This window comes from Megalobrama amblycephala, linkage group LG12, assembly GCF_018812025.1.
Source record: "Megalobrama amblycephala isolate DHTTF-2021 linkage group LG12, ASM1881202v1, whole genome shotgun sequence".
Lineage (NCBI taxonomy): Eukaryota > Metazoa > Chordata > Actinopteri > Cypriniformes > Xenocyprididae > Megalobrama > Megalobrama amblycephala.
The window spans coordinates 16439698-16465463 of NC_063055.1; the positions used below are offsets into that span (position 1 = coordinate 16439698).

Consider the following 25766-nt stretch of genomic DNA (forward strand, 5'->3'; position numbering starts at 1 on the left):
TAAAGTGTCCATCAGATACACACTTTGTAATCTCGGTGGAAGTAGCAGGTCATCTGTCTACTTTTTACCTACTGTTTTAAGAATACTATGAATTCGGACATACTACTCATTTCATGTATTGTTTTTTCGGCTAATATATACAGTAGTAGGGAAGTAAGCATATTTGTACGCAGAGTCAGTATTTTAAACTAATTGGTTGAATGAATGATTCTGGGCCTGTCCCAATACCCACACTTGTGCACCTTACAGTGATAGAAGGAACATAATTTTGGCTGCACAGCAGCTCTAGAAGAAAATGGTGTCATTGTCCATAAGTTCAATATTGAATCATTTCCATTGTAAAAATCATTAGTTATTAATTTAGTTAATTTATCTATACAGCAGCTTTGGAGAAAACAGTGACGTCATCGTCCAGCTCAGTTCTGTTCAGACCCTATGTAATAACTACAATATAAATGACATGTCATGAAATTGGGGCAAACAAGTTCCTAAACGTGATGAACGATGGAATACACTTAGCCTCAAATACAGCTCAGAAGCGGTATTAGAGATTTAGTGTGTGTTAAGTGTAGCCTACTGCCCTGTGGCATTTTTCAGACCTGGGACAGACTTGCGGACTTACTTCCAGCCGTGCGCACACGCTCTCAAGTGGCCAAGACCGTAAATGTGGGCTTTGGGACAGGCCCTCAGTTACTCACTCATAAAGGCAGTGTTTAACTCTTCCGCTCGGTGGAATCTTGCTGCCATTTTGAAGTGTGTTCTACTTCGGCCTTGTCCCAATCTTCCTCCAAGTTCACACTTTCGTAACGTAATGGTGATTTGATTGTTGGGTAGAATTCTGCAGTGGAGCTCAAAGGCTTGGGGGCTCAACAAATGTGTATTGAGGAAACATATCAACCACAAAGGGGGCACCCTTCTGAAACTTAAAAAGACGAATGGGACATTTGGGACAGGGCTATCTTCAAGTGGACAAGTGAAGTTTATTTGGACAGACCCTGGACCCCTCGATTTTGACCAAGGGAGAGAGTTTACTCATATGTACACTTCAGGTGGATCTATAAACCACAATGCAACACAATTGTGACGTCAAAACAGCAAGTCACACCTAATTTACCCACAAGTGATCAAGGACTTCGTTCCATTTAAAGCATTGCAAGTGTTTCGCCAATAGTGGGCACTCATGCAACGTAGGCAATGATGAACATCCGAGTGAATGAGACTGAGGGAAGCAATGGAAGGGCATAAATAAGTGGACTTGAAAATTCTATCATTTACTCACTCTCAAGTTGTTCAAAATCTGTATAATTGTCTTTGTTCTGTTGAACACAAAGGAAGATATTTTGAAGAATGTGTTAAACTGAACAGTTTTGGGGCACCATTGACTTCCATAGTAGTTTTTTTCCTACTATCGAAGTCAATGGTGCCCCAAAGTGGCCTGATTATAAACTTTCTTCAAAATATCTTCCTTTGTTTTCAACAGAACAAAGAAATTTATACAGGTTTGGAACAACTTGAGTTTGAGTAAATGATGATAGAATTTTCATTTTTGTTTGAACTATCCTTTTAAATGCAGCCCATAGCTGCATCCGAAACTGCATACTTCCATACTAGTAGGTGACAAAAAAATTAAATAATAGGCAAAAAGTACCCGGATGACCTACTACTACCGGTGAGATTGTGAAATGTGCATACGATAGACACTTTACTATCCCATGAGGCCACAGGAGGATTGACTAAATCACATGATAATAACAAAATGGATGAATAGTAGTACGTCCAGATTACATTCACACTTTCATACTATATATAACATACTTTTTAGTGGTCACAAAGTAATTACTTATTCAAAATAAGTACCTACTCAAGAGAGTGTGCAATTTCGGATGCAGCATGACTTGTTTTGTTCCTGAATGAATCAATGTTTGATCGTTTGATCAAAATGAATCAAATGATTCACTCATAAAGACAGACACTTGTCACCACCTACTGGCCTAATGCAACCTGCACTGTATGTTTAATAACTGTATTATACAGTATATACTATATCTCTATATTAGATCGCTTTAAAATGAAATTTACCCCAAGCTTTATATTAAGTTATATTAATAAATATCCTGATGCATCCAAGCTTTATAATGTCAGTGTACAGGACCAACGAGTATGAAGCTCAAGAAAGTGCATCTATCCATTATAAACGTACTCCACACGGCTCCGGGGGGTTAATAAAGGCCTTCTGAAGCAAAGAGATGCATTTGTGTAAGAAAAATATCCATATTTAACAAGTTATAAAGTAAAATATTTAGCTTCCGCCTGACTGTATTCAAAAAAGCGTAACTGACTAATTTTCATTTTAAAGTGAACTAATCCTTCTCAGCTGATTTATTAAAACTGTATTTAAAAACAACAACATGGCACTCATGGTGTTGACACTGAAAAATATATGAAGTAGTGGCCTACATGTGAATGACCCCTCGAACATATGGACAAGCTCAGTTGCAAAATGTATTGCTGTGGACTGCAGGCCAGTGATGGCTTATGTTCAGAGATATAGTACTATACACTGTGTATACATAACCAGTACACTGTTCACTCACTCTTGGGCTGTTTAAGACGTGTCCTCACTGGTAATGTGTGGGTTAACAGAAGGTGAGGTACACCAGAAGGTGAATCCGTAGTAAGATCCTTCAGATGGTCTATGTGTTTTTGAAGCACTGGGCGAATATACAGCCTTTTCTCCCCTGACTGAATCAGACCTTGCTGAGGACAAATATAGACTAAAATTAGAAATTGGTCGCCTACATTATATATAGCCACAAATTCTGTATATAGGACAAACATAGACCACAGTAAAAAAACTTCTTACCAATTTGCCATGGCAGATGGGGAGAAGAGTTCTTGTATGTGCTGGTCTCAGTAACTTCAGCTGCTCGCAGCACATATCCTCCATTTTCTTCACCACACTGACCGTTGAGTTGATCACCATCTCCAGGCTTGTGGGACAGGATGCTGGTTGTTCATCTCTGTGCTGGCCCAGCTCAAATCTCTCTCCTTCGGTCTGAAACGAGCACCTCCACAGCCCTCTGAAAGACTCGTTCCTCGAGCAATTCACCCACACCAGCTCAAATTGAGGCACTGAAGAGAAGACAAACTACTAATGTCAGGGTATTTAGATGTTTACTTTAAATGTACTGACTTTTAAAACCTCTAATGTGTATGTATGAACCTACTGACCTATCTGTAAACCTTTTGACTCCTTATTTGTGACAACTATTTCTCAATATCTGACTCACCTGATTTAGTGGAAATGGTATCAAAATAATAAAATAAATCTTGAGGTTTCAGTGACTCTAAAAAATCCTGGGGGAAAAAAAAACAGAATACAATTCGATTTTGAATGCACAAAAAGCTAATTATGTTGCACAGAAAGACTGTAAAAGGCAACAGGCAAAGGTCAGATCATTTAATAAATTATAACATTTAAAAAAGATATACACTACTGTTCAAAAGTTTGGGCTCAGTAAGGTTTTAATTAAAAAAGAATACTTGCATTCAGCAAGGATGCCTTAAACTGATCAAAAGTGACAGTAAAGATATTAATAATGTGACAAAGATTTCTATTTTTAAATAAATCCTGTTCTTTTGAACATTCTATTCATCAAAGTATCCTGAAAAAAATGATCACTGTTTCAACAGAAAATGTTAAGCAGCATAACTGCTTTCAACATTGATACATTTCAAGCAGCAAATCAGCTATTAGAATAATTCCTCAAGAATCATGTGACATTTTCAATTGTTATACTATTTCTTTATAATATTACTGTTTTAACTGTATATTTGATCAAATAAATGCAGCCTTGGTGACAATAAGAGACTTTTTTCAAAAACATTAAACATTTTACTGATCCCAAACTTTTGAATCAAAGTGCACATCATCTTCTTCATGTTACTTTCTTACTTAATTTATTATTTTTGTTGTTTTATTACAGTGTTGATGTCAACAGCAAGTGAAATTCCTTGTACATGTGGACTTAAAAAATTTCTAAAATTTGTAAACATCCTAAAATAGGTCATGAATTTGCCTTTTTTCCAAGCTAAAAAGCACTTACCTTCTGCAAAGTGCATTGTGAAATCAGTAGAGCTGTTGTTTTTAACAAGCAGGGAACTAGAAAGAGCCAGATCAGAGTTCCCATGTTTGGCCACATCTGAAGCACAGGACAAACCAAATGCAGCGGAACCAGCCAGGAAATAGTGATCAGTCTACCGTACCACCGCAATTCTGACTGACAAACGTTTAAAGTTGGTTGAAAGTGTCCTGTACATAGACCAATGTCTCATTCTCTGCTTGTTTAGAAAAGTTAAACAAAAACGGTTATTGATCAGCATGGAGAAGCCCCACTGAAACACTGAGTTGATGAATGACAGACAATATTTGTTGACACACCATGAACTGTGTAGAAGGTAACAAGCTGTGATGTGGTTGGCTCTCTGTGGATGCCTGTTTTATTGATTTGTGACATTGCTACAAAACTGGAAAATAATTCTAATTCCAAATCACAGAACATGATGTTAAACTAGTCAAGGAGTGGATACTGCATTAAATAAATACTTTAGGAAAAAACAATAGTCAATTTATGGAACTTACTTAATAAAGAAGCCCTATTTACACCTTCTGAGACAATGATTTTCAGTGTTGTCAAAAAAAAAAAAGAAAAGAAATTATAATCAGAAATCTAGCCTTACTTTGTGGCATAATTAGTAATGAATATAATTACAGTATTAAAATAAATAATTTAATAATATTTGTAATTTGATGCAGCTTCTTAACTCTTAACGCTCAGCAAATTTGATAATGATTTATTTATGATATTTGGTGGGCCCAAAAGTATGAGACCACATTCAAAATCTGGCATTATGGGAAGGCTGATTCACAGTAGTTCACTTTCAAATTAAAATTTCCTAATAATTTACTCACCCCCATGTCATCCAAGATGTCCATGTCCTTCTTTCTTCAGTCGAAAAGAAATTAAGGTTTTTGATGAAAACATTCCAGGATTTTTCTCAATATAGTGGACTTCAATGGACCCCAAACGGATGAAAGTCAAAATTACAGTTTTAGTGCAGCTTCAAAGCATTTTACACAATCCCAGATGAGAAATAAGGATCTTATCTAGAGAAACCATTGCTCATTTTCTAAAAAAAAATTTAAAATTATATACGTTTTGACCATAAATGCTCATCTTGAACTAGCTCTCTTCTTCTTCTTCTCTATTTGAATTCCGGCAGTGTAGCCTAGATGCTGCTAAGTGTATTACTGCCCTCCTCAGGTTAAAGTTTGAACTAATTGTTATATACTTGCACATTGTATATGACAATTTAGTTCAAACTTTAGTTCAATCTAGTTCAAAGCTAGTTCAAGATGAGCATTTATGGTTAAAATGTATAAAATTGTTCTTTTTTTTCTTTTCTTTTTTGAGCGATGGTTTCTCTAGATAAGACCCTTATTTCTCGTCTAGGAAACACTTTGAAGCTGCACTGAAACTGTAATTTTGACCTTCAACCGTTTAAAGGCCATTGAATTCCACTATATGGAGAAAAATCCTGGAATGTTTTCATCAAAAACCTTCATTTCTTTTCGACTGAAGAAAGAAGGACATGAACATCTTGGTTGACATGGGGTTGAGTAAATTATCGGAAATTTGTATTTTTCCTGATAGTGTTCCTAAGAGTGTTTGTATTTTTAATACCCTAATCCCAGTTTAATACACAACCCATTACATCTTGTGGCTGGAAATGTGTTCGTAAAAATATTTTAAAATGCTATAAACTGTGTCGTTGAGTGTTAATAAAACGAGGGAGTTATGCAGCTTAAAGTAAAACAGTTTTGGGCTCGGTTTTGTGAACTGGTTCATTAAAAAAAATCTTCACCTGTAAATAAACAGTTTTGACATTTTAAAACAAGAAAACGTTATTGGGATGAAATTTACTTTTTTCAACTAAACTTAAAAACTCAAGACCATATAATTTGTAAAAATGCATAGAAGAACGATTTAAAATTTTAGTCCTTACTGTATATGTACTTTATATTAACATCTATGCGGCACGGCTCGGGACTTTTATTTTAGTAATGTCGTCTGGGCTTTTATATTGAAAAACAGCTTGTTCTTCGTTGCGAGTTTCACGCTGCTGTTTGTAGGGAAGCGCGTGCGGTCGGTGGGCAGGTAAAAACACACAGTGTTGAGGGACCGGAGAGGGTATGTTTGTGATGCCGAAAAAGTGAAAGCAAACCTATTACCGTCGACTTGTAAAAAGAGCGTATGTTTTTATCTGACCAGTGACTAAGTGTTTATATTACTTTATTGTGCCTCATTATTAGTGGCAGATGAGCTGAAGTCAGTTGTCGGTTGTTCGTAGCATTAGCAGTGGCGCGGCGTGGTGCAGCCCAAACAGTTAGCCGAGCCTTTTAGCTTCTGCTTGTTTTTAAAATCCCATCTATTCTATCCTTAGTCAAACTGACTGTAAATATGACGCAATTGTGTGTTTTAATTGAGCGAAAGCAGCACTTAAATAATTTGATCACTCGCACTAGTATGTGTGTCTGTTGCTAAGGGCCATTTCACGGTTGCTGGTGCGATCTGTTTGGTTTTAGTCCGTCGTCATATACATGATGGTCGGGTTTCAAACCGTTACCGCGATTATTAGTAGTCGGCCATTAGCTGAGACGTTTTCGTTGCGCAGCTCATCAATATCCCTACCTAGACAGCGTTTTTGGCCGAAATACGCGTTCGGTGTGCCGAAGTATGCCATCTAAGTAGGCGACTCGATAGGTTTTGGAACTCGGCCCTTAAAGAGATATACCCACTAAATGTTATTTATTATCGTTATATTGCTTCGAACGCTAATCACTGACTTTTAGTTTTAGGTGAGCTGTCCCTTTAAGATAGATGTGCTGTTTATATGTTGCAGGCGTGTTTTATTTTTTCAGGAGTGGGGTTTAGGTGGGCGTGTAAGTGGACACCAGTCCAGACTGTTTGCATGGCTATATTAAGGTGCTGGACAGATAGAGGGGTGATAGTCTTACATGGGAAGCACAGTGCTGAGAGTTAAACTAGCCACAGCCCCGCTGCACCTGTCACTAACCTTTTCTTACACAAACATCTTGGGAATACTTTTTTATAATCTTGTGTGTGTAATAATTTGTCTCTGTTTCCTCTTCTTCTCCAGACTTTTCTATTTTGTACATACATTATTTTGTATATACTGTTTATGATGACTTCAGTGGTCACTGATGCTGCCAGGGGCAATCGGGACAGAGCCCTACAACAAGCCACACACACCTCACAGCCACAGAAACAGATACAGGTGAGCAACACGCACTCCATTATTGAGGTGATGCATATGAACAGGCCCGAGTACCCACATATGACTGTGTGTTCTGATTATGGATGTCATCTGTCTCTAGGCGACAGCGGAACAGATCCGACTCGCCCAGATGATTTACGACAAAAATGATGCAGATTTTGAGGGCAAAGTCCAGCAGGTGAGCAGCATCAAAAGGAAAATTGTGGCCAACGTTTGTTAACGGTTCTTTTTTGTATTCTTCTAACACTGTACTAAAATACACACATACTTTCTACACAGTTGGAATCTGAGGCCCTATGGTAAAAAATCTCATCACATTATTAGGACCATATGATTTTATGATGATATGAAAGCAATTCACATGAACTTCATCTCCAGAGCCGCTCTGAGAGTTCACTTCAAACATTTCACCTTTAGATTCAGTTATATATTTTGTTCACTTGAGTACTTACAATATCCCAAATGTTGCAACTCTTTGTAAATCGTGAGAAAATTGCAATTTTAACCAAGGCTCCAAGACGTGTGAGGAGTCGCCTGTCAATTGCGCCATTCCTGCGTTTCTCTCGGTTTTCGGTTTTATTTTGTAGAAACCATGGAAACACCAAAGACGCTTTAATATTTACATGTTTTAATAGGCAAAGGAACAATGGTTTTGAGATTTATAGACTGAAAACTAAATATTGTTATATAGCTCAACACGTTTAATCTTGTTTAAATCTAATTTTCTTGATTTTTAGCTAATATAGCATAATCGGATGCAGCTTCCTTTTTAGTAACCGTAATGCAGAATTTTCTCCATCATACAAAATGTTTTAAAATTAATTGCATGCCATTTATCAACACAAGCCATCCAGCATTTAATATAATTTAAAATCGAGCTGCGTTACCTCATACTCATGACCGGAAGCAGCGCCGGCAACTGTGGCATAATAAAAGTTCCGCTGCTCGCGCCATGTTGCGCAATTGCTCCAGCGGTCTCGTTCAGCTCCCACAACACTCTGCTTCATACTACAGTAATGTTAATAATGGCATCCATGAACATGATTTCTTCCAAGTCCTATCCCGATTATTTTCCACCGGCTGTTGAGGTGAAGACCACATGTCCCAAGATTCATCAAGCTACGCCTTTGTTTTGAATAGGCCTCTAGTGACCTCTAGAGGACAGAAAATATTACATATTGCACCTTTAAATAATAAAGTACAGAATCCGGAATTTTTTTTTTCTTAAATATAACTCTTTTCACAGGTCCCTATTATTTTTCAAATTATTTGATTTTATTTTAAGTTTCTTTCGTTCAGTTTAGGGGTGGGTGATATAACACAATCTTATATCACAATATGAGTAATTTTATTTCATAATCAAATGCATAACAATAGTTATTTTTGCCTTTAGGTTTTTAAAATTTGATACCATTGAAATTTCATAATTCTCCTCACCAATTTCATTATCACAAAAATCCTAATACTACCCTAACTAACAAGTTAAAAAAAAAAACCTCAAGCTTACTGAAGACAAGTAAACAGTCAGTGATAAAATAAGAACAAAGAAACTACTTGCATGCAATAGTACAAAAAACTACAATAGAACAAAGACAAAATGAAATGGACCAACCTGGAAAACTTCAAGCACTAGAAATACAATGAGAAATATTACATGAATTATATAAAGTAACCAAATGTACAAAAAAACACTGCATAGTTTTCACTGTGCAAATTAAACATTTATTGATTAGTTATAAAAGTCATTTAGTCAAGAGCAGTGAGAGATTGTTTGATTAACATTGATACAGATGGCAGCAGGTTTATTAGGCTGCTGTCACTTTAAGACCAAATGCACAGATCTAATATACTGATACACATGCATTTTCTTTCTCAACTATTAATGTTCACTTAAGACAACCGTGTTTACGAGGATACTCGCAAAGAAAGGCATTTTGACATACATGTGTATTTGACAGTTCAAGCCCAATAAAAAGAACTCTAAAGCAGCGGCTTTATGTGCATGTTTCGGGTGTGTGCAGTTAGAAACTCTCTCAGACAGCATGCACATATATTGTGCTTTTTTTTTTTTTTTTTTTTTTAAACGCTTTTAAATTAAAAATTTTCTTGACGGTGCAGCACGGCAACGTCATGTGAGAGTAACTATGATAGAGATGATGATAAACTCTACCGGTTGACCAGTTTCTGCTGTTTTATCGTGTCTACCAGTATATTGCCCACCCTTATTTCAATTAAGTAGACATACTTTTTGATTATTAACATTTAATTAAACCATTAAAACAGAATCCAGAAATGGAGAACACAGCATTTGGGGAAAAATAAGGTGGATTTCATAGGGCCCTGCATTATGAATCGAATGTCATGAGAGACTGGGTGTTGCAAATTAAATTAAACATCTTTTTTTGTCGCAATGCCCTCACTGATTGTTCACAACTTTGATCAGTGTAATTCAATGTGTGATCAAACAACTCTTGAGTCAGTTCCTTTTAATGAATCAGTAAAAATGATTTGAGAATCAGTCTGAAACTTATGCCTTATTGTTTTTAATCAGTCCGAAGAATCATTCTCTTAATTGGTCTGGCTTTTTTCAGTGAACTGTAGTAACTTTTAAATGTCCAACTGAATCAATCAGGATGAGTTTTTTTATACTAAGTTCAAACAGATCAGTGTTAGGGCTAGGCAAAAAGATTTTTCAATTAATGGTTTTTTTTTTTAAATGTGGTCCATTCGATATTCTCAAAAGCCATGAATGGATCTTTTTTCCGTGTTCAATTCCGCAAATATTGAACATAATATCTGATTGACGTGAATCTTATTACTAGCTGTTGTTTTAAAAATTGTAATAGAAAATTGTGGAATTTCACTGGTATCTAAAATGTTGGTGTCATTATCTTATTGATTATAATACAATGTTACATGGGTCAAAAACAATATTTTATTTTTTTAATCACAATTTTGTGGTGGGGCCAGTGGAAATCACTCATTGAATCAAATTGAGAATTGAATCTAATTAAGATCTTGTGAATCAGAATCAAATAGAATTGAATCGGGACATCTTTACCGATATCTAGCCCTAATCATTATAATTCTTGGCTCAGAGATACGCATTGAGTTTTGTTGCAATGAATGGTAGGCTACTTGAATAAAAATGAATTCCTTATGCTTGATGTTCCTGATTTCTATCCTTAGCTTCCTAAATGGTTTGTGTATTTTTTTGTACATACAAGAGTTTGATTGCCTTTGGTTGTGCTTGTGTCCTAGCTCATGGAAGTTACAGGCAAAAATCAGGATGAGTGTATGGTGGCCCTTCACGACTGCAATGGGGACGTCAACAGGGCTATCAACTTCCTCCTTGAGGAGGTCACTGTCAAGGTGCACACTTGATACAATTCATAATGTTTTACTCGTTTCTAATTCAGTGTCTTTTGTAATAGTATTAATTGTACCAGAAAAACTAGACTGAGTTGAAATAATGCAATGGATTTTTTCCAACTTTACTAGTCTGCCATACTAGTTAAGCTGCAACAGATCTTTAATAAGCAGTTATGATGTACTGATTCTGTTTTGAAATATTCTTACACTGTGCTACTTTGCACAGGACTCATGGGAGACAGTTGGCAAGAAGAAAAGTGTTGGAAAAGAAGGGACGGCACCAGAGACCAGAGAGAAGAGAGGAGAAAGGGAAAGCAGAGGCCGCGGAGGTCCAAACAGACGTGGCCGAGGGGCCAGCCGCAACCAGGAAGGTGTGTCTTTCTGTGCTATTAATGTGTACATGTCCTGACATGCATGTATATGATTGTGTTTTTGCCTGAGGTGGTGACTAATGGCTTGCATAATAATGTTGTCGTGATTTGGTGAATGAGCGCTTCTTGTTGTCGGTCGTTGTTTTAAGGTCGGTTGGAAGAGAACGGGTTTGATTCAGCTCCAGGAGAGAGAGGAGGAGACCGCGGGCGCCGAGGAAGAGGGAGAGGTCAGAGCATTATACTCACTCCAAGTCATTACTGCTCATGAACACACTGCTGTTTCCTGAAGTGGTTTTTAAGTTGATTAGCTGCATAAAAATTATCTCTCAAATATAAACTAGAAGCATAACGTACACTTCTCTTCAAAAGTTTGGGGTCAGTAAGACAGTACAGTTTTGCTCAAGTTTACATACCCCTTGCAGAATTTAAGACATTAATATTAACAAAATAAGAGGGATCATAATTTCAAGGTTTTTTTGTTTTGTTTTTTTTTGTCCTGAATAAGTGGTTTCACATAACTGATGTTGACATTTGGTCCACAAGACAGAATAAATGAATTTACATAAATTAACCAGTTCAAAAGTTTACATACCCTTGAATCTTAATACTGCGTGCTACCTGGATGATTAACGACAGTTTTTATGTTTTTTGGTAGTTGTTAATGAGTTCCTTGTTCTGAGCAGTTAAAGGGTTAGTTCATCCAAAAATGAAAATTGTCATTAGTGAAAGTGCAATAATTCTGATGAAATGTAAAAAATTTCTCACATCAAAACAATCATTGCAATTATAATTGAGAAAAATAATCTTTCAGTTTATGCAGCATGAAGAAACTAGACTAAAATGGCCAGACATTTAGTCGTCTGTTTACTTGACTAAACAAAAACAGGACAAGGTTGACTAAATATGATAGAAACTAAAAAGAACATTTGACAGGACTCTGACTAAAAAAAAAAAAAAAAAAAAAAGGCTGACAAAATTAACACTATCCCTTTAATATCTATTCTGAGCATATCAAAGTAGTTCACCCAAAAATGAAAATTACCCCATGATTTACTCACCCTCAAGCCATCCTTGGTGCGTATATGGCCATCTTCTTTCAGACGAACACAGTTATGTTAAATAATATTCCCGCTCTTCCCAGCTTTATAACGGTAGTGAAGAAGAACGTGAGATTTTGAAGCCCCAAAAAAGTGCATGCATCCATCATAAAATATAATCCATATGGCTCCAGGGGGTTAATAAAGGCCTTCTGAAGCAAAGCTATGCATTTTTGTAAGAGAAATACCCATATTTAAAACTTTATAAACTACTGTACACATCGATTTACAGCGAAAGAGTAACCCCTGACCCGACGCATGACGTATTGACAAACGTGGAAGCGCAGAAGATGGAGCAAAACAAAGCACTGGTCACAAAAAAAGTCCAAAATGAGAATTTTTAAAGAGAAATGTCAGGATTTTGATATATAAGAGGAGCTTGAGTTTGTTGCCCAGCCCTATTTATTTGAACTGCAAGAGGCGTCTAAGCTTATGCTTCTCCTACATTGTGTTGTGTCAGAGGTTACTCTTTTGCTGTAAACCGATGCGTGCCGATGCCTGCTAGTTATTATAGTTAATAAAGTTTTAAATATGGATATTTTTCTTAAAAAAAAAAACATCGATTCACTTCAGAAGGCCTTTTTTAACCCCCTAGAGCCGTATGGATTACCTTTATGATGGATGGATGCACTTTTTGTACCCCTTCACTAACATTTTAAAGCTTGGAACAGCCAGGATATATTTCAATAACTCCTCTTGTGTTAGTCTGAAAGAAGTTAGTCATATGCACCTAGGATGAGGGTGAGTAATGCATTCTGGTATCTCAGACTGGGCAGGATGGGGCCTGTTCCTGTGTTGCTATTTGTGTCGCACTGTTTGTAGGGCACTTTATGTGACGGATGCGTTGTTTAAATCCGTTGCAACTCGAGATGGGGAAGATGAGAGAGAGAGGGAGCAAGAAAAAGACCGGAAAGAGTCATCAGAAGGGGCTGTCATGTCTCTTAAATGATTTCATTTCTTTAGCAAGGTGGTTAGCTTATCATATCTGAATGTTTGAATGTAGAAGTCTTAAAGATACAGGAGGGAAAAAAAGATTTATAAATGTACACAAGAACCAAAGACATTGTCATACTTGTTTGGAAAGACACAAGGTCAAGTAAATGACAACATTTTCATTTTTATATATATATATATATATATATATATATATATATATATATATATATATATATATATATATATATATATATATATATATATATATATATATATATATATATATATATATATATATGACAAAGTACTATTTTCACTTGTTCTAATTTTTATTTATACTCATACTCTCAGGTGTAGGAGGACGAGGAAGAGGCAGAGGAGCTGGAATGAGCAGGTTCTCTCAGGGAATGGGGTGAGCGTTCACACCTTTTGTTTTTCAAAACCAAAAAAATCTCTGTGCCCATTCAATGGAAAAAAAAAAAAGTTGGTCTTAGTCATTCTCACTCTCCTTTCGTTTGCTTGTCTTTGACTAGTAGGACTTTTAACCCTGCTGACTACGCCGGCTCTGCTGAAGCAGGGGATCCTGGAAGTGAGACTACTGAAGGAGCAGGTGAGTGCAGTTTATCGACCTGGGATTCTGGACACTGTTTCTTTAATAGAGCGGAAGTTGGTTCTCTAAAGCTTTTCGCTTAATCATATCTGAAGCCATTTTCAGAGTAGCATTGATGTCAGTTGAGACAGTTTTTAGTGGTATTGATTTCATACCACATGCTCTTTATAGATGGAAAATCAGAATGCTAATCTCATATCCCATCTATATAGTGCAAGTCATCCTCAAACCAAAAAGCAATTTTTTTTAAATGAACAAGCAATAAACAGGGTTTCTGAGTTTTTAGTTAAACATTCTCTAACTCTGGTGTCCTTTCAGGAGCCTGGAAGGACAGTCTGGAAGATTGGGCAGCCGAAGACTGGAATGAAGATGTGAGTAGTCTCATGTTAAAATAAAATTGGAAAAACTTGATCAAGAGATGTCAATGTGTAATGCTCACTTCTCCATTTATCAGCTATCTGAGACCAAAGTGTTCACTGCTTCCTATGCTCTTGGCTCCAAGAACCACATGCAGCCTGGACAGGGGTGAGTGCTTCCTGTGCTTCAGCACTTTCCAGCACAGAGCTCAAATGTATAGAGGCCTAGGAGTGTCACTTAAAAAGTAAAGTAAAAAAAATAAAATGACTTAAAATAATAAATATATTCATTCGATTTCAAAATTTGTTTTAAAAATCCCTTTTCAAATTGACATAGACATGTTCGTTTTAGTTGTGCTTTGTGCGTGACAGTGCGGATGAATGTGGTTCCTTCTCATAACTAAAAGAGAGTGAGATTATCCTGCTGCTCATAACATTCACTACTAGGCTTAAGAGATATAACCAGTTTAGATGGAAATGATCTCAAGACTAGCTGAAGATGTTATTGTAGCTGTATACATTAGAGACATGTACTTCCTTTAATAAAGGAAGCACATCTCTGTAACAACCCATAATGAAATGACCTTTCATAGTAGATAATGCTTTATAATGAACTCCGTTAGAGAGCTACATATGTTCAATAAAATACATTACTCACCTGTTGAGTAATAAAAAGACCATCTCCATGTCACATTTCAAATCCCTTAGTTCTCGCCATCTCCAAAAAGCAAAGCCAATGTTGATTCTCGTTTTATTACGAGATCTGTCGCATTCTCTTTTTGCCAGAAGACTCTCTTCTGTTTGACTTGTTTTTTTTTTTGTTTTTTTTAAATGGGTGATTCCCCAGAGGTTTAAGATTTAGCATGCTCCATGTCAACCTTTCTCGCTTGTTTTGACAACTAACAAGTCTACACCATACCTGTGCCAAAGTAGCCGGAGCAACTTTTCTCTATTACACAATTTCATGTGAAAACCATCCCGCTAGGTCTAAAATATAAACGCTTATAATAGGATTACCATAGTGAATCAGGGTAAGACAAAAAGTATTGGAAAATGGATTGATGTATTGATGTATGAATTGATTCTTTTTTTTCTTTTTTCTTTTTTTAAATTTAACAAACGTTACATGGTGTACTTTTAAAACACATGTTAAATTATATTAACTCATCACATAAACAACATTCATTTAATTAAATTGCCATTTTTGTCATTTACCAAATGCTTTTATTTATCCATTTGTCAATTAAGTTGCCATTGGGCAGTTCACACCTGGGAGCAGCCAATGTGTAAAGTGGCATTTTTTTTAAACTACTGGCAAATTGATAAAAGCAATATGTACATTTTGAAGTGCATGTAAAAATCAAATCAAGTAAGCTTATTATACAGTAGTAATCATTTGAAGTGGATCAAAAAAGTTAATCAAAGTTGTCCTAAGAAGAAGGTTTTTGGACAACTTTGAAAGGTTTTGGTCCACTTCAAATGTTGACTGCTGTATTTAACTGCACTTTTAATTAATTTAACAATGCATCTATTTGTCAGTTTGAAAAGTTTTTTTTTTTTCTCTCTTTTTTTAAAATACACATTTTAAGTTATATATTGATAGTAGTTTTATTTATTTTTAAAAAGCACACCTAAGGTTAGTCATTACAGGGCTCAACGCTAAGGATTTTTCTACTGGCCCAATCGGGCCAGTGGTTCAAATTTTTACTTGCCCCACAACAAAAAATTAATAAAGTAACAGAAAATAAAATGGACCTATAAAATAAGCCAAGTTATTTTTTTTGTTGTTTTTGATACATGTAACCTTAATAAATAAGGTTATGACATCAAAAGCTACTAGATTAAATTTTAAATATTGTTAAATAAGTAAACAGCAAGTAATAAAACAGTAATTTGATTATTACAAGTACTAGCACAAATTAATACAACAAAACAAACATATAAATGAAATAAACGGTGTTTTGAATAATGAATACATAATAATGAAAACAAGTTTTTCATGTAGGCTTAAACTATAGATATTACAATTTCTGTACTTAAATCTCCAATTATATAACTATAGATATATAACTATTGATTAAACTTTATTAATCAGTCAAGAGCAAATTGAAAATATAAAACGTTAAATACTGTTGTTTGAAATTATTTAAAAAAAATAAAATAAATGAAAAGACACTTTAAACCTGAAATTAAACCCTGCCAGTAGGTGGCAGTGAATCACTGTTAATGAGCGAGTCATTGAGATTCAACCGATTCATTCAAGTGGCTGATTCATTCAGGAAGTGTTGCTCAGAGACGCAAAACAATGGCTGTGGACTTTGTTTGGAACTATTTTTGTTGGCGAAATAGTGAAACAGGCGATTTGGTGTCTAAAATGTAAGTCACTTGATATTAAGTTCTTGTTCATTAAACTGTACTCTGTATAAAATCAATATCACATTTGTAATTGCTGATATTTGGAGAAAAACGGCGCTGTGTAATATTGTTTAACTATATTAAATGATATAAATATAAAAGATATACTGGGGCATTTTTGCCCCTTATCTTGAATTCTAGGGCATTCTAAAGGCATTTTAATAGACTAAATCACGCAGTGAAATCGTGCACTCTAAATATGCATGCGCACTAGTCTAACCTACTAGACTGTCACGCATTACATGCGTGAACTCAGTGTGTGTGTTTTTGTTTGGTTTTTGTAAAGTGAGGGACATACTCGATAATTTCAGACCGTTAAATCAACAATTACGATATCATAGACGATATATAACACACACCCTACAGCCCTGACCCGATCGGTCAAGTGACAGTTCAGTCTACTGTCCTGAGCGTCGTTCACACTGGCCCCGGGCCATCGGGCAGTCCTTATTGTCGAGCCCTGCATTACCTATACAACTTGTTTGCACTCTTGTTGGCTCAGCACCTTTTTATATAAATTTGGTTTGAAGAGTTGGAAGTAACTGATGAAACATCTCCTGACCAAAGATGCTGACTATTTGATTTGCCTTGCCTTGACCACTAAATGGTAAAGAGCCTGGTTTGGCTAGTGCTTAAACGTCTCTGTATTAAATATTCAACAAGCAGTTAAGAAGAGCAAGTTTAGACACATCTGTCTACCTGTGTGCTTTAAAATATTTGGCCAGCATTCAGGTATGATTCCCCTCCCAGTTTCGTGAATTTACGACTTTTAAGTTTGGCAATTGAAGTAAAAAAAAAAAAAAAAAAAAAAGCGCACAGCCTTACAACTGAGCAAGCAGTGACACAGATGAGCAGGCTTATATAAGTGCAGTCCCCACCAATATCCTCTCTTCCTTTGTTGTGGAAGCATCAGATGCAATAGGGCAGATCCACAGAAAAACAAATCTGTAATGTTTTGCATCACAGAGCAATGGCCTTTTTTGTAGTTGTCTGAAAGTTTGTCTCTGCTCCTCAGGATGGATCTCAGCTCTCTGTTGCCTAAGGTAGCTGAGGGCGACTCTGAGCTGGTTGGATTGGAGCCATCATCCCCTGATACTCTCACCCAGAGCCTGGTGTTCACCAACTCCCAGCAGCACACCACCCGAGCGCACACACACAGCTACGCTTCTGCTGCTGCTGGCACTTATGCACATGCTGCATCGGTGAGAACACAGACACACATACAGGCACTGAGACACCCCAGATTTATGAGGGCACTCTGGCTATTTTCGTAATTATTCACACAATATACTCTACCATTCAAAAGTGTGGGCTCGGTCAGATTTTAAAAAGAACAAGAAATGATACTTTTAGTTTTAAGGATTTACATTAAAATGCACTGAATGAATTAAAAGTGACAGTAAAGTGACAGTTTATGAAAACATTTGCTTGACATTTTTTTTTATTCAAAGAATCCTGAAGAAAAATGCATCACAACTGTTTTCAGCATTGATAAATCTTTCTTGAGCACCAAATTAGCATATTAGAATGATTTATGGAGGATCATGTGATGCTGAAGACTGGATCCCGGTCGAAGACTGCTGAACAGTGCCATCACAGCAATAAATGACATTTTAAAATAAATTTTACTGTATTTTTGATCAAATATATGCAGACTTGGTGAGCATAAGTGAATTCTTTTGAAATCATTCAATCATTAGTTCTATATGATGTTGCAAGTTGCAAAAATAGATGGAAATTATATAAAATATCTTATTTCAAACACTTAATATACAATGTTGGCAGATAAATCCCAATAAATTACAAAAATTTCTGATAACTGATATGGTGCCAGTATATAGTGTGCACAATTACATAGCATTTTCTTTACAATTTTTGTAAGAAGCAATAAGAAATGTCTTAAAGGTCCAGTGCTTTGGTACAAAGACAACATTTAAAAGTCTCATTCGTAGTAAAACAATATATTGAATGGCATAGTTTTTGCTTTGGTATCAAAATTGGTATCGATAATTGTGAAATTATAATGACAATACTTTCTTCTTTCCTTCTAGACCATGCCGGGATCCAGGCTTCCCCACAATGATGTACAGAAAACAGAGCCAATCTGCACACCCCGAATCACCCCTCTGTCCAATCAGTTTTCAGGGGCCCTGAGCAATGGCACTGCGTCTGTTGAATCCACTGCTCCGATGCTTATTGAATCCACACCTATGACCCTGAATGAACCCAAGGAGACCCCTGTTACAACAGCTCACTGTGAGTATTATGCATTTACTGTTTATACAATGTAATTACTGTTTATACAATGTAATTGTTGATTACACATGCAAATGAATGCCATTGCCGTTGCAGTCGATATAGTTTTGTAGTTTTACTCATCCTTAACACACTCTAATATTTATAAATATTCTCTATGAAAGATTGAAGCAACAAAGACTGACATTATGGAATACATCTTTTGTCTTTAGTGGACCTAAAGGCCCAACCCGACCCATCCCCCATCCTCAGCCATCTTACCCAGCATCAAAATGCAGCACTCCAGTCGGACCTGCCGGCTCAGGCCCGAGACACCGTCCCAATTCCACCATATGATGCGCCTTCTCCTACACTGAAACCCATCTGTGAACCTGTCGTCATCACTGCAGAGCCGTCACAACCTAGAAACATCAGACCACAGAGACGGAGAGTGCCCCCTCCATCTAAGGTAACAAAAGTACACCTGTAGCCCCTTTTATTTGGGGCTTTCACACCAGGTAGTTCTAAAAACTAGCCAAAAGGGTGGCTCCCCAAGAACTAATAGTTCCCTTAGGGCCGTTTACCTGGTTTGTCACACCGCCAGTAGGAACTATGAAGTGACGTAAGTTGAGCTTGTTGTGACTTATTTTGACGGTCTTCATTAGATTACGATCTGTTAACAGTCCTGTCTAATATGTTAGAACTGTTATTCAAAGATGGATAGATATAACTGTTATAGAAAGAAAGAAAGAAAGAAAGAAAGAATACTTATATGAAAAGTATTAGTGTTTGCCGTGTGGTTGATGTCCTGTGTCACTAGCTGAGCAGAAATGCATAATCCCGTTTTGCTTGGTCCCTTTAAAGTATTTGGATTTTTTTCCTTAACTCAAGAGGTTTTCCATGTTTGTGGAGTAAATATATAGGCTATAAACTGTGTGTACATGGCTTTTTTTTTTTTTTTTTTTTTTTTTTTTTTTTTAAATGGCGGGTACCTGTGTTTAATACAGGTTCGGCCAGTCAGCTTACACTTACATCACTGGTAGTTCCTGTAGTGCTGGTTTAGACCCTACTCTGAAGTAGGAGCTAATCTAGTTCCTTCAGGAGTTCCTATAACTAAAATCGTTCCTAGTTCCTGCGGTGTGAACACAACAAAATCTGGGTATTTCCGCCAATAGTTCTAGGAACTATGAAAAGGTGCGAAAAGACCCTGTTGTGCATGTGCCTTGTAACAATTTGGCAGCCATTAAAGAAGTTACCTCATTCATATAGTCTATTGGCTTTTCGTGTTTCATCAACAATACATTTTTGCGTTTGATTGCCAGATCCCCTCTTCGGCAGTAGAGATGCCAGGCTCTGCTGATGTGTCTGGGCTGAACGTGCAGTTTGGTGCACTGGATTTTGGATCCGAATCCACTGTGGAGAATCTCGACCAATCAGAAAGTAGCTGTCAGGAACCTGCGGCCGCTCCTCAAACCCAGTGCAGCCTGTACTCCAAGCCCACCACCATCAGGTCTGTGTGACCACCTGTGATGCTTCCTGTTTAGCATGTTTGCAAGATCTTAATGAAATAGCATGTTGTTACGGGATAAGCACATCCACAAAGGTGTTACTTTTAAAAGTAACTAACTTTCCCCAACACTGGTTATTGGCTTTCAAATATAAAGAGTTATCCTATTGTATCGTACAAAAATTTCATATCACATTCCACTCTCTAGTTTGAGTTTTCACATTCCAACTCAAAAATGGCTTTTTCAAATATATACACTTGGAAGAGTATCTTCAAAAAACGATGTTTTCATAGGACAAAAATGGTGTCTCAGTGTGGACGTAAGGCCAAAATGTAGAGAAAGATGTTTCCAAATGTATCTGGGTTAGTGTAGATGTAGCCCCAAACACAAGACTTTCGTTCATCTTTGAAACAAATGAAGAAATTTTCATAAAACCTAAGAGATATCTGTCCCATTCAACCAGTACTCAAGACGGTTCAAAAAGTTTATAAATCCATATTAATCAAGCTGTTTAATCAGTCTTCTGAAGAGACCCAATTTCTTTTTATGATGAACAGATTTAATTTATCATCAAATATAGTAAATAAGTTTTCAATGTTTGTTTGACGTGTGAGAACCAATGAGGTTTGTTCTCGCATGTCAAGCAAGTATGGTTGAGCTTCCGTTGACCATATTTGACATGCTCTATGTATGTGCACTGGTCAGTGTTAATATGCAGCTTTTCAGGAGATTCGGATTAAACGGTTCAGTTCATATGGATTACAGTGTCTTTATGAACTTTTTGAAGAATCAGGGTATCTTCCTTTCATTAGTTTTTTGATTTAATATTGAAATCAGAAAAATGAGAGAACCACACTTCTTCGTTTTTAAAAAGAAAACAAAAAAAACACAATTGGCTTGATTTTTTTTTTTTTTTTTTTTTTTTTTTTTTTTTTGTTCTGGGGTTGGAAACGAATAATCAGTTTGAATATTCAATCTCTACATGTGGGCAGGAATGAAATGCTTCTTTCTGCTGATTGGTCAACCAGACGTCCAACCATGTCATCAGTTGTTCATCGGTTCCACTCAACAGAATAATAGTCCCTCGCTGCTACAGCTGTACAGATTCTTAGTGCATTTATTCTACATTTCATCTATTTCTCATAAATATTAATTTACTTTGCAGCTGCACACAACTACCCCCAGCCTACAACTTTGGTACAATGCCCGTTTTATTTAACTGACCAACTATAAAAATGTGTGGCAAAGCTGCTTTACGCATTGGGCAGTGCGGAGCGAATGTACAATACATTGAAGAGAAGCACAAATCAGTAGCCTATCGATTTGATTGTAAATATGCAGCAGTCATAACTTTAGTTTTAGACAACACCCTGAGTTTGTTATTAGTTCAGAGATGGACTTTATTGAAATAATGATTTGGACGTCATGATTTGATGACAGAGGTGAACTCATTTGAGATGCCAGTTTGAAATAGGCTATCACACGTTTAAAAAAATAAAATAAAATAAATAAATAAATAAATAAAATATAAAAATATAAAAAAATAAATACCCATTTATTTATTTATATTTAATGTTAAATAAATGTAGTGTATAAATTTGCCATCTGTCTGTGTCAGAAATTCCCTTTACCATAAGGGACAATTGATTTTCAGGGGACTTTTTTTTTTTTTTTTTTTTTTTTTTTTTCCTTTTTCCTTTTTATATAGGATTTTTTCAGGTTAAGGTTATTACCAATTAAAGCCGAATAAACCAGGCATTGCAGATTGCAGAGGTGGCAAAAAGCAGCATCTGAAGTTGCTTTTAGATCTATTTAATGAGATGTTAGATAATGACTGTAGAGGGGCACTAAATGTGTAGCAATTACAATTGCGTAATGTAAGATTAATGTTTTAAATAACATTTTGAATACAGAAATATTAAATGAATGACACAATAAAACAAATATTTGGATTATGAAATGAATGTTGCCAGTAGGTGGCAGCAAGTCATTGTGTTAATGAATGAGTCATTTATTCAACTGATTCGTTCAAAACACTGATTCATTCAGGAATAAATATCAAGTGGATCTCTATAATCTATTGGGCCATTGTATCACTTGTTCAACTGATGACAACATGGTTTGACGTCTGGTTGACCAATCAGTGGAAATGGGCGTTTCATTCCCGCCCACATGTAGAGATTGAATATTCAAGCTGATTATTCGTTTCCAACCCCAGAATGAAAAAATGAAAAATCAAGCCAATTTTTTTTCTTTTCATTTTCTTTTTATAAATGAAAAACAAAGTGTGGTTTTCTCTGGGTCTTTTTTTTTTTCCTAATATTAAATCAAAAAACGAATGAATGGAAGATACCCTGATTTTGAAGCTTAAATGTTTTGGTGGAATGGACTTCTAGTGGAGTGACATCTCTCAGGTTTCATTAAAAATATCTTTGTTTTGAAATGTTTTGACGATAAACAGAAGTAATAGGTTTGGAATGACGCGAGGGTGAGTAATGAGAATTTTCATCTTTTGGTGAACTAGACCTTTAACACTATCTGTAAGCAATTCTACCATATTTAGAAAATGTTTGACTGTGGAAATCAGCATTGCCACGAAGTCAGTTAAAGCCCAGAACATTCCATAAACAAGTGACTTTAGTGCAGTTCTAATCAAGTCATCTTTTTTCTTTTTCCTTTTAGTGAGTCTCTAGGTGGCTTGCCTCCAGCAGTAATGGAGTCCAGTTACCCATCTGCCTCTCTGGGTTTACCAAGCACTACTGCTCCTTCTGTTTTGGCTCCCTCCTCAACCAACAGAGTGGAGTCATCTGCCACCACCCCTCTCAGTGTATGACCAAAACTCTTTCAATCTTTTCACGTTTTAGGTGCCGTCACATTTACTGGTCCTCTAAGGCTGCATTTACACTGCTTTGTTCAAGTGACCCAATTCCGAATGGAAAAAATCTGATATGAATTGGAAATAAATCTACATGAATCGGATACGTGCATTTGCGCCTGCCGTGTAATCGCACAGATTGGATATTCCCCTCTCAATGCGAGTCGTACGTCGTGGAAAAAGTCTTTTTTTGAAACATTTTGCGGTACAGATATACAGTAGTCAACATTTGAAGTGGATCAAAAAAGTTGATCGAAGTTGTCGTAAGAACTAAGTTGTTCTAAGAAGAAGGTTTAAGGACAACGTTGAAAGGTTTTGATCTACTTCAAATTTTGAGTACTGTATTTATAACAAAAGAAACGTATCTAGTTGACTAGCAGAGTATTAATTTCCTTCGTTTGTGTTAAAGGAACACTCCACTTTTTTTGAAAATAGGCTCATTTTCCAACTCCGTTTTCCAAGTTTTACCGTTTTCGAATCCATATTTTAGCATAGCTTAGCATAGTTCGTTGAATCTGATTAGACGGTTTGCATCTCTCTCAAATAACCGAAGTTTCGATTATTTTTCCCATTTAAAACTTGACTCTTCTGTAGTTACATCATGTACTAAGACCGACGGAAAATGACAAGTTGCGACTTTCTAGGCCGATATGGCTAAGAACTATACTCTCCTTCTCAGCGCCTGTGACCCCCTGCTTGCACAGGCAGCGTGCCTTGCAACCATGGAGACATTTGTGAGAGACTGTGCATAATATCATTGCACCTGCTGCACCCATGGTACGGCAGCAAAGTTCCTTGATTATTACGCTGGAATGAGAGTATGGTTCCTAGCCATACCGGCCTAGCAACTTTTTATTTTCTGTATTTTCGGTCTAAGTACACAATGTAACTACAGAAGAGTCAAGTTTTAAATAGGAAAAATATCAGAACACTTTGTTCATTTTTGAGCGAGATGCTAACGGTCTAATCAGATTCAATAATGCTAAATATGCTAAAAGTGCTACCACCAGACCTTTAAATAAAAGGCGATTTGGCACTGAAATGTGTTGCTTTTGAAATCATGCTGAGTGCTCGTTATCCTTATCCAGTCATCAAAAAACATCTTAAAGTCATGAAATGCTTTTTTTTTCTTTTTCTTTTTTTTCCTCCCCCTTCTTTGGTGGAAGGTAAAAAATATTTAGATGTTTTGTTTTAATTTTCACACAATGGAAGTCAATAGGATACAGTGTTGTTTGGTTACCAGCATTTATCAGAATATCATTTATGTTCTGCTAAAGGAAGTCATACAGGTTTGTAACATGAGATTAAGTAAATGATGACTGACACTTTCAATACTTTGTCACACTTCACTTATTGTATGATTTACCTTTTATTTGTAATTTATTAATGCTAATTCCTTTTTTTCTCTTGTATGCTAGTCTCAAGTAACTGAAATGTTAGTTTAACTAATAGCTGAATCTGTTTATCGGTTTTCCCACAGAATGGATTCAGTGAAATAAGGATATCTAGCGCACAGGAAGGTAATTGAGTTCTGTATTAGAAGACTTTCCATTTTTACCTGTACTTTCTTTGCTATGTGAATTTATAGCATAGACCACAATTCACATTTTTGTCCTGATATATCTGCAGCTGTTCCATCCAGCACCCCTCAGCCCGTATCAACAGCCCTGCCCACTGAGAACGGCTTGTCATCTTCATCGCTCTCATCTTCCTCCTCTTCAACAGCACCGCCTGCCCTCAGCACAGCTCTTTCTTCACTTAGCAGGTACTACCACTCCATTAGAATTTCAGTCTTATTAAATATTCATGAAAGGAAATCAATCTCCTTATCTCATGGTTGCTTGTTCTGTCACGTGAGCAGCGTTAACTCTCCTGGATCTTCTGCGCCCACCAGCTCTTCTCTGAGCGTAAGTGTCTTTTAAGGCTCCTCCTATTTCCACTTTTATTTTTTTCCAGTTTCCTCACTGTATTTCGCTCTTTACCTGAGCTTCTGTTTGTCCTGATTTCAGCAATGAGCTTCTCTTCTCATGATATTTGAGGGGCTTTATATTATGGATGTGTGGATGGTGTGCCTTGATCAATGTTAAATAAATTTGAAATGTTTCCTTTAGACCCAGATGGGTGCTGACGTGAACGTGAGCCTGTCCACATACTCTGGCTCTGTGTCGAGCGTGTCCAGCTCAGCGGTCAACTCGAACAGCCTGAGCGCAGGAACCCAGAACCTAACCGCTAACGGTCCATCCGCTCCCTCTGCTGTCCGTTCTGCTCCTCTGCAGACCACCATCACACCCTCCAATACCTCTGGTCAGTCACACAAAAACATTTACTGCATATGATTATAGTGTTGCAGCAAAGTTGGCAGTATTTTTATGATTTGCTGTTGAACTACTGACCAACTCCTTTTTATATATATCTATACATTATACTTATCTATACATTTATATATATATATATATATATATATATATATATATATATATATATATATATATATATATATATATATGTAAATGTATATTTTCATCAGCATTTCAAGTCAATCTGTAGATAGTGTGTGGTTGGTGTAATATTTGAATGGTACGTTTTAACTGAAAATGTTGTTTCCACATGTTTTTTTTTTTTTTTTCAACAT

The 25766-nt window shown here is 36.3% G+C and overlaps 2 protein-coding genes across 9 annotated transcripts in view; one reads left to right on the plus strand and one right to left on the minus strand.

Annotated features, from left to right (window-relative positions):
• Positions 1 to 4405, minus strand: part of adamts13 (ADAM metallopeptidase with thrombospondin type 1 motif, 13) — a 30110-nt gene extending 25705 nt beyond the window's left edge. The window contains exons 1-4 of one of the 2 annotated variants that reach the window (XM_048209181.1): positions 4107 to 4399; positions 3291 to 3357; positions 2864 to 3132; positions 2595 to 2757 (exon numbers count right to left, since the gene is read on the minus strand). In XM_048209181.1, the coding sequence (XP_048065138.1) occupies positions 2595 to 2757; positions 2864 to 3132; positions 3291 to 3357; positions 4107 to 4202 (595 nt within the window). In that variant the 5' untranslated portion in view covers positions 4203 to 4399. Of the gene's footprint in view, positions 1 to 2594; positions 2758 to 2863; positions 3133 to 3290; positions 3358 to 4106 lie in introns of both variants that reach the window. The other variant, XM_048209182.1, reaches the window with a different exon arrangement.
• Positions 4406 to 6064: 1659 nt separating this feature from the next.
• Positions 6065 to 25766, plus strand: part of ubap2b (ubiquitin associated protein 2b) — a 30819-nt gene continuing 11117 nt past the window's right edge. For 2 of the 7 annotated variants that reach the window (XM_048209185.1, XM_048209191.1), the window contains exons 1-19: positions 6065 to 6218; positions 7222 to 7359; positions 7460 to 7537; positions 10621 to 10731; positions 10958 to 11102; positions 11252 to 11329; positions 13487 to 13547; positions 13669 to 13745; positions 14064 to 14116; positions 14200 to 14270; positions 17532 to 17718; positions 18568 to 18772; positions 18985 to 19220; positions 20074 to 20261; positions 22942 to 23086; positions 24615 to 24654; positions 24764 to 24899; positions 24984 to 25041; positions 25246 to 25438. In XM_048209185.1, coding sequence (XP_048065142.1) covers positions 7264 to 7359; positions 7460 to 7537; positions 10621 to 10731; positions 10958 to 11102; positions 11252 to 11329; positions 13487 to 13547; positions 13669 to 13745; positions 14064 to 14116; positions 14200 to 14270; positions 17532 to 17718; positions 18568 to 18772; positions 18985 to 19220; positions 20074 to 20261; positions 22942 to 23086; positions 24615 to 24654; positions 24764 to 24899; positions 24984 to 25041; positions 25246 to 25438 — 2158 coding nt within the window. In that variant the 5' untranslated portion in view covers positions 6065 to 6218; positions 7222 to 7263. Of the gene's footprint in view, positions 6313 to 7221; positions 7360 to 7459; positions 7538 to 10620; positions 10732 to 10957; positions 11103 to 11251; positions 11330 to 13486; positions 13548 to 13668; positions 13746 to 14063; positions 14117 to 14199; positions 14271 to 17531; positions 17719 to 18567; positions 18773 to 18984; positions 19221 to 20073; positions 20262 to 22941; positions 23087 to 24614; positions 24655 to 24763; positions 24900 to 24983; positions 25042 to 25245; positions 25439 to 25766 lie in introns of all 7 variants that reach the window. The other 5 variants (XM_048209189.1, XM_048209190.1, XM_048209188.1 and 2 more) reach the window with 5 other exon arrangements.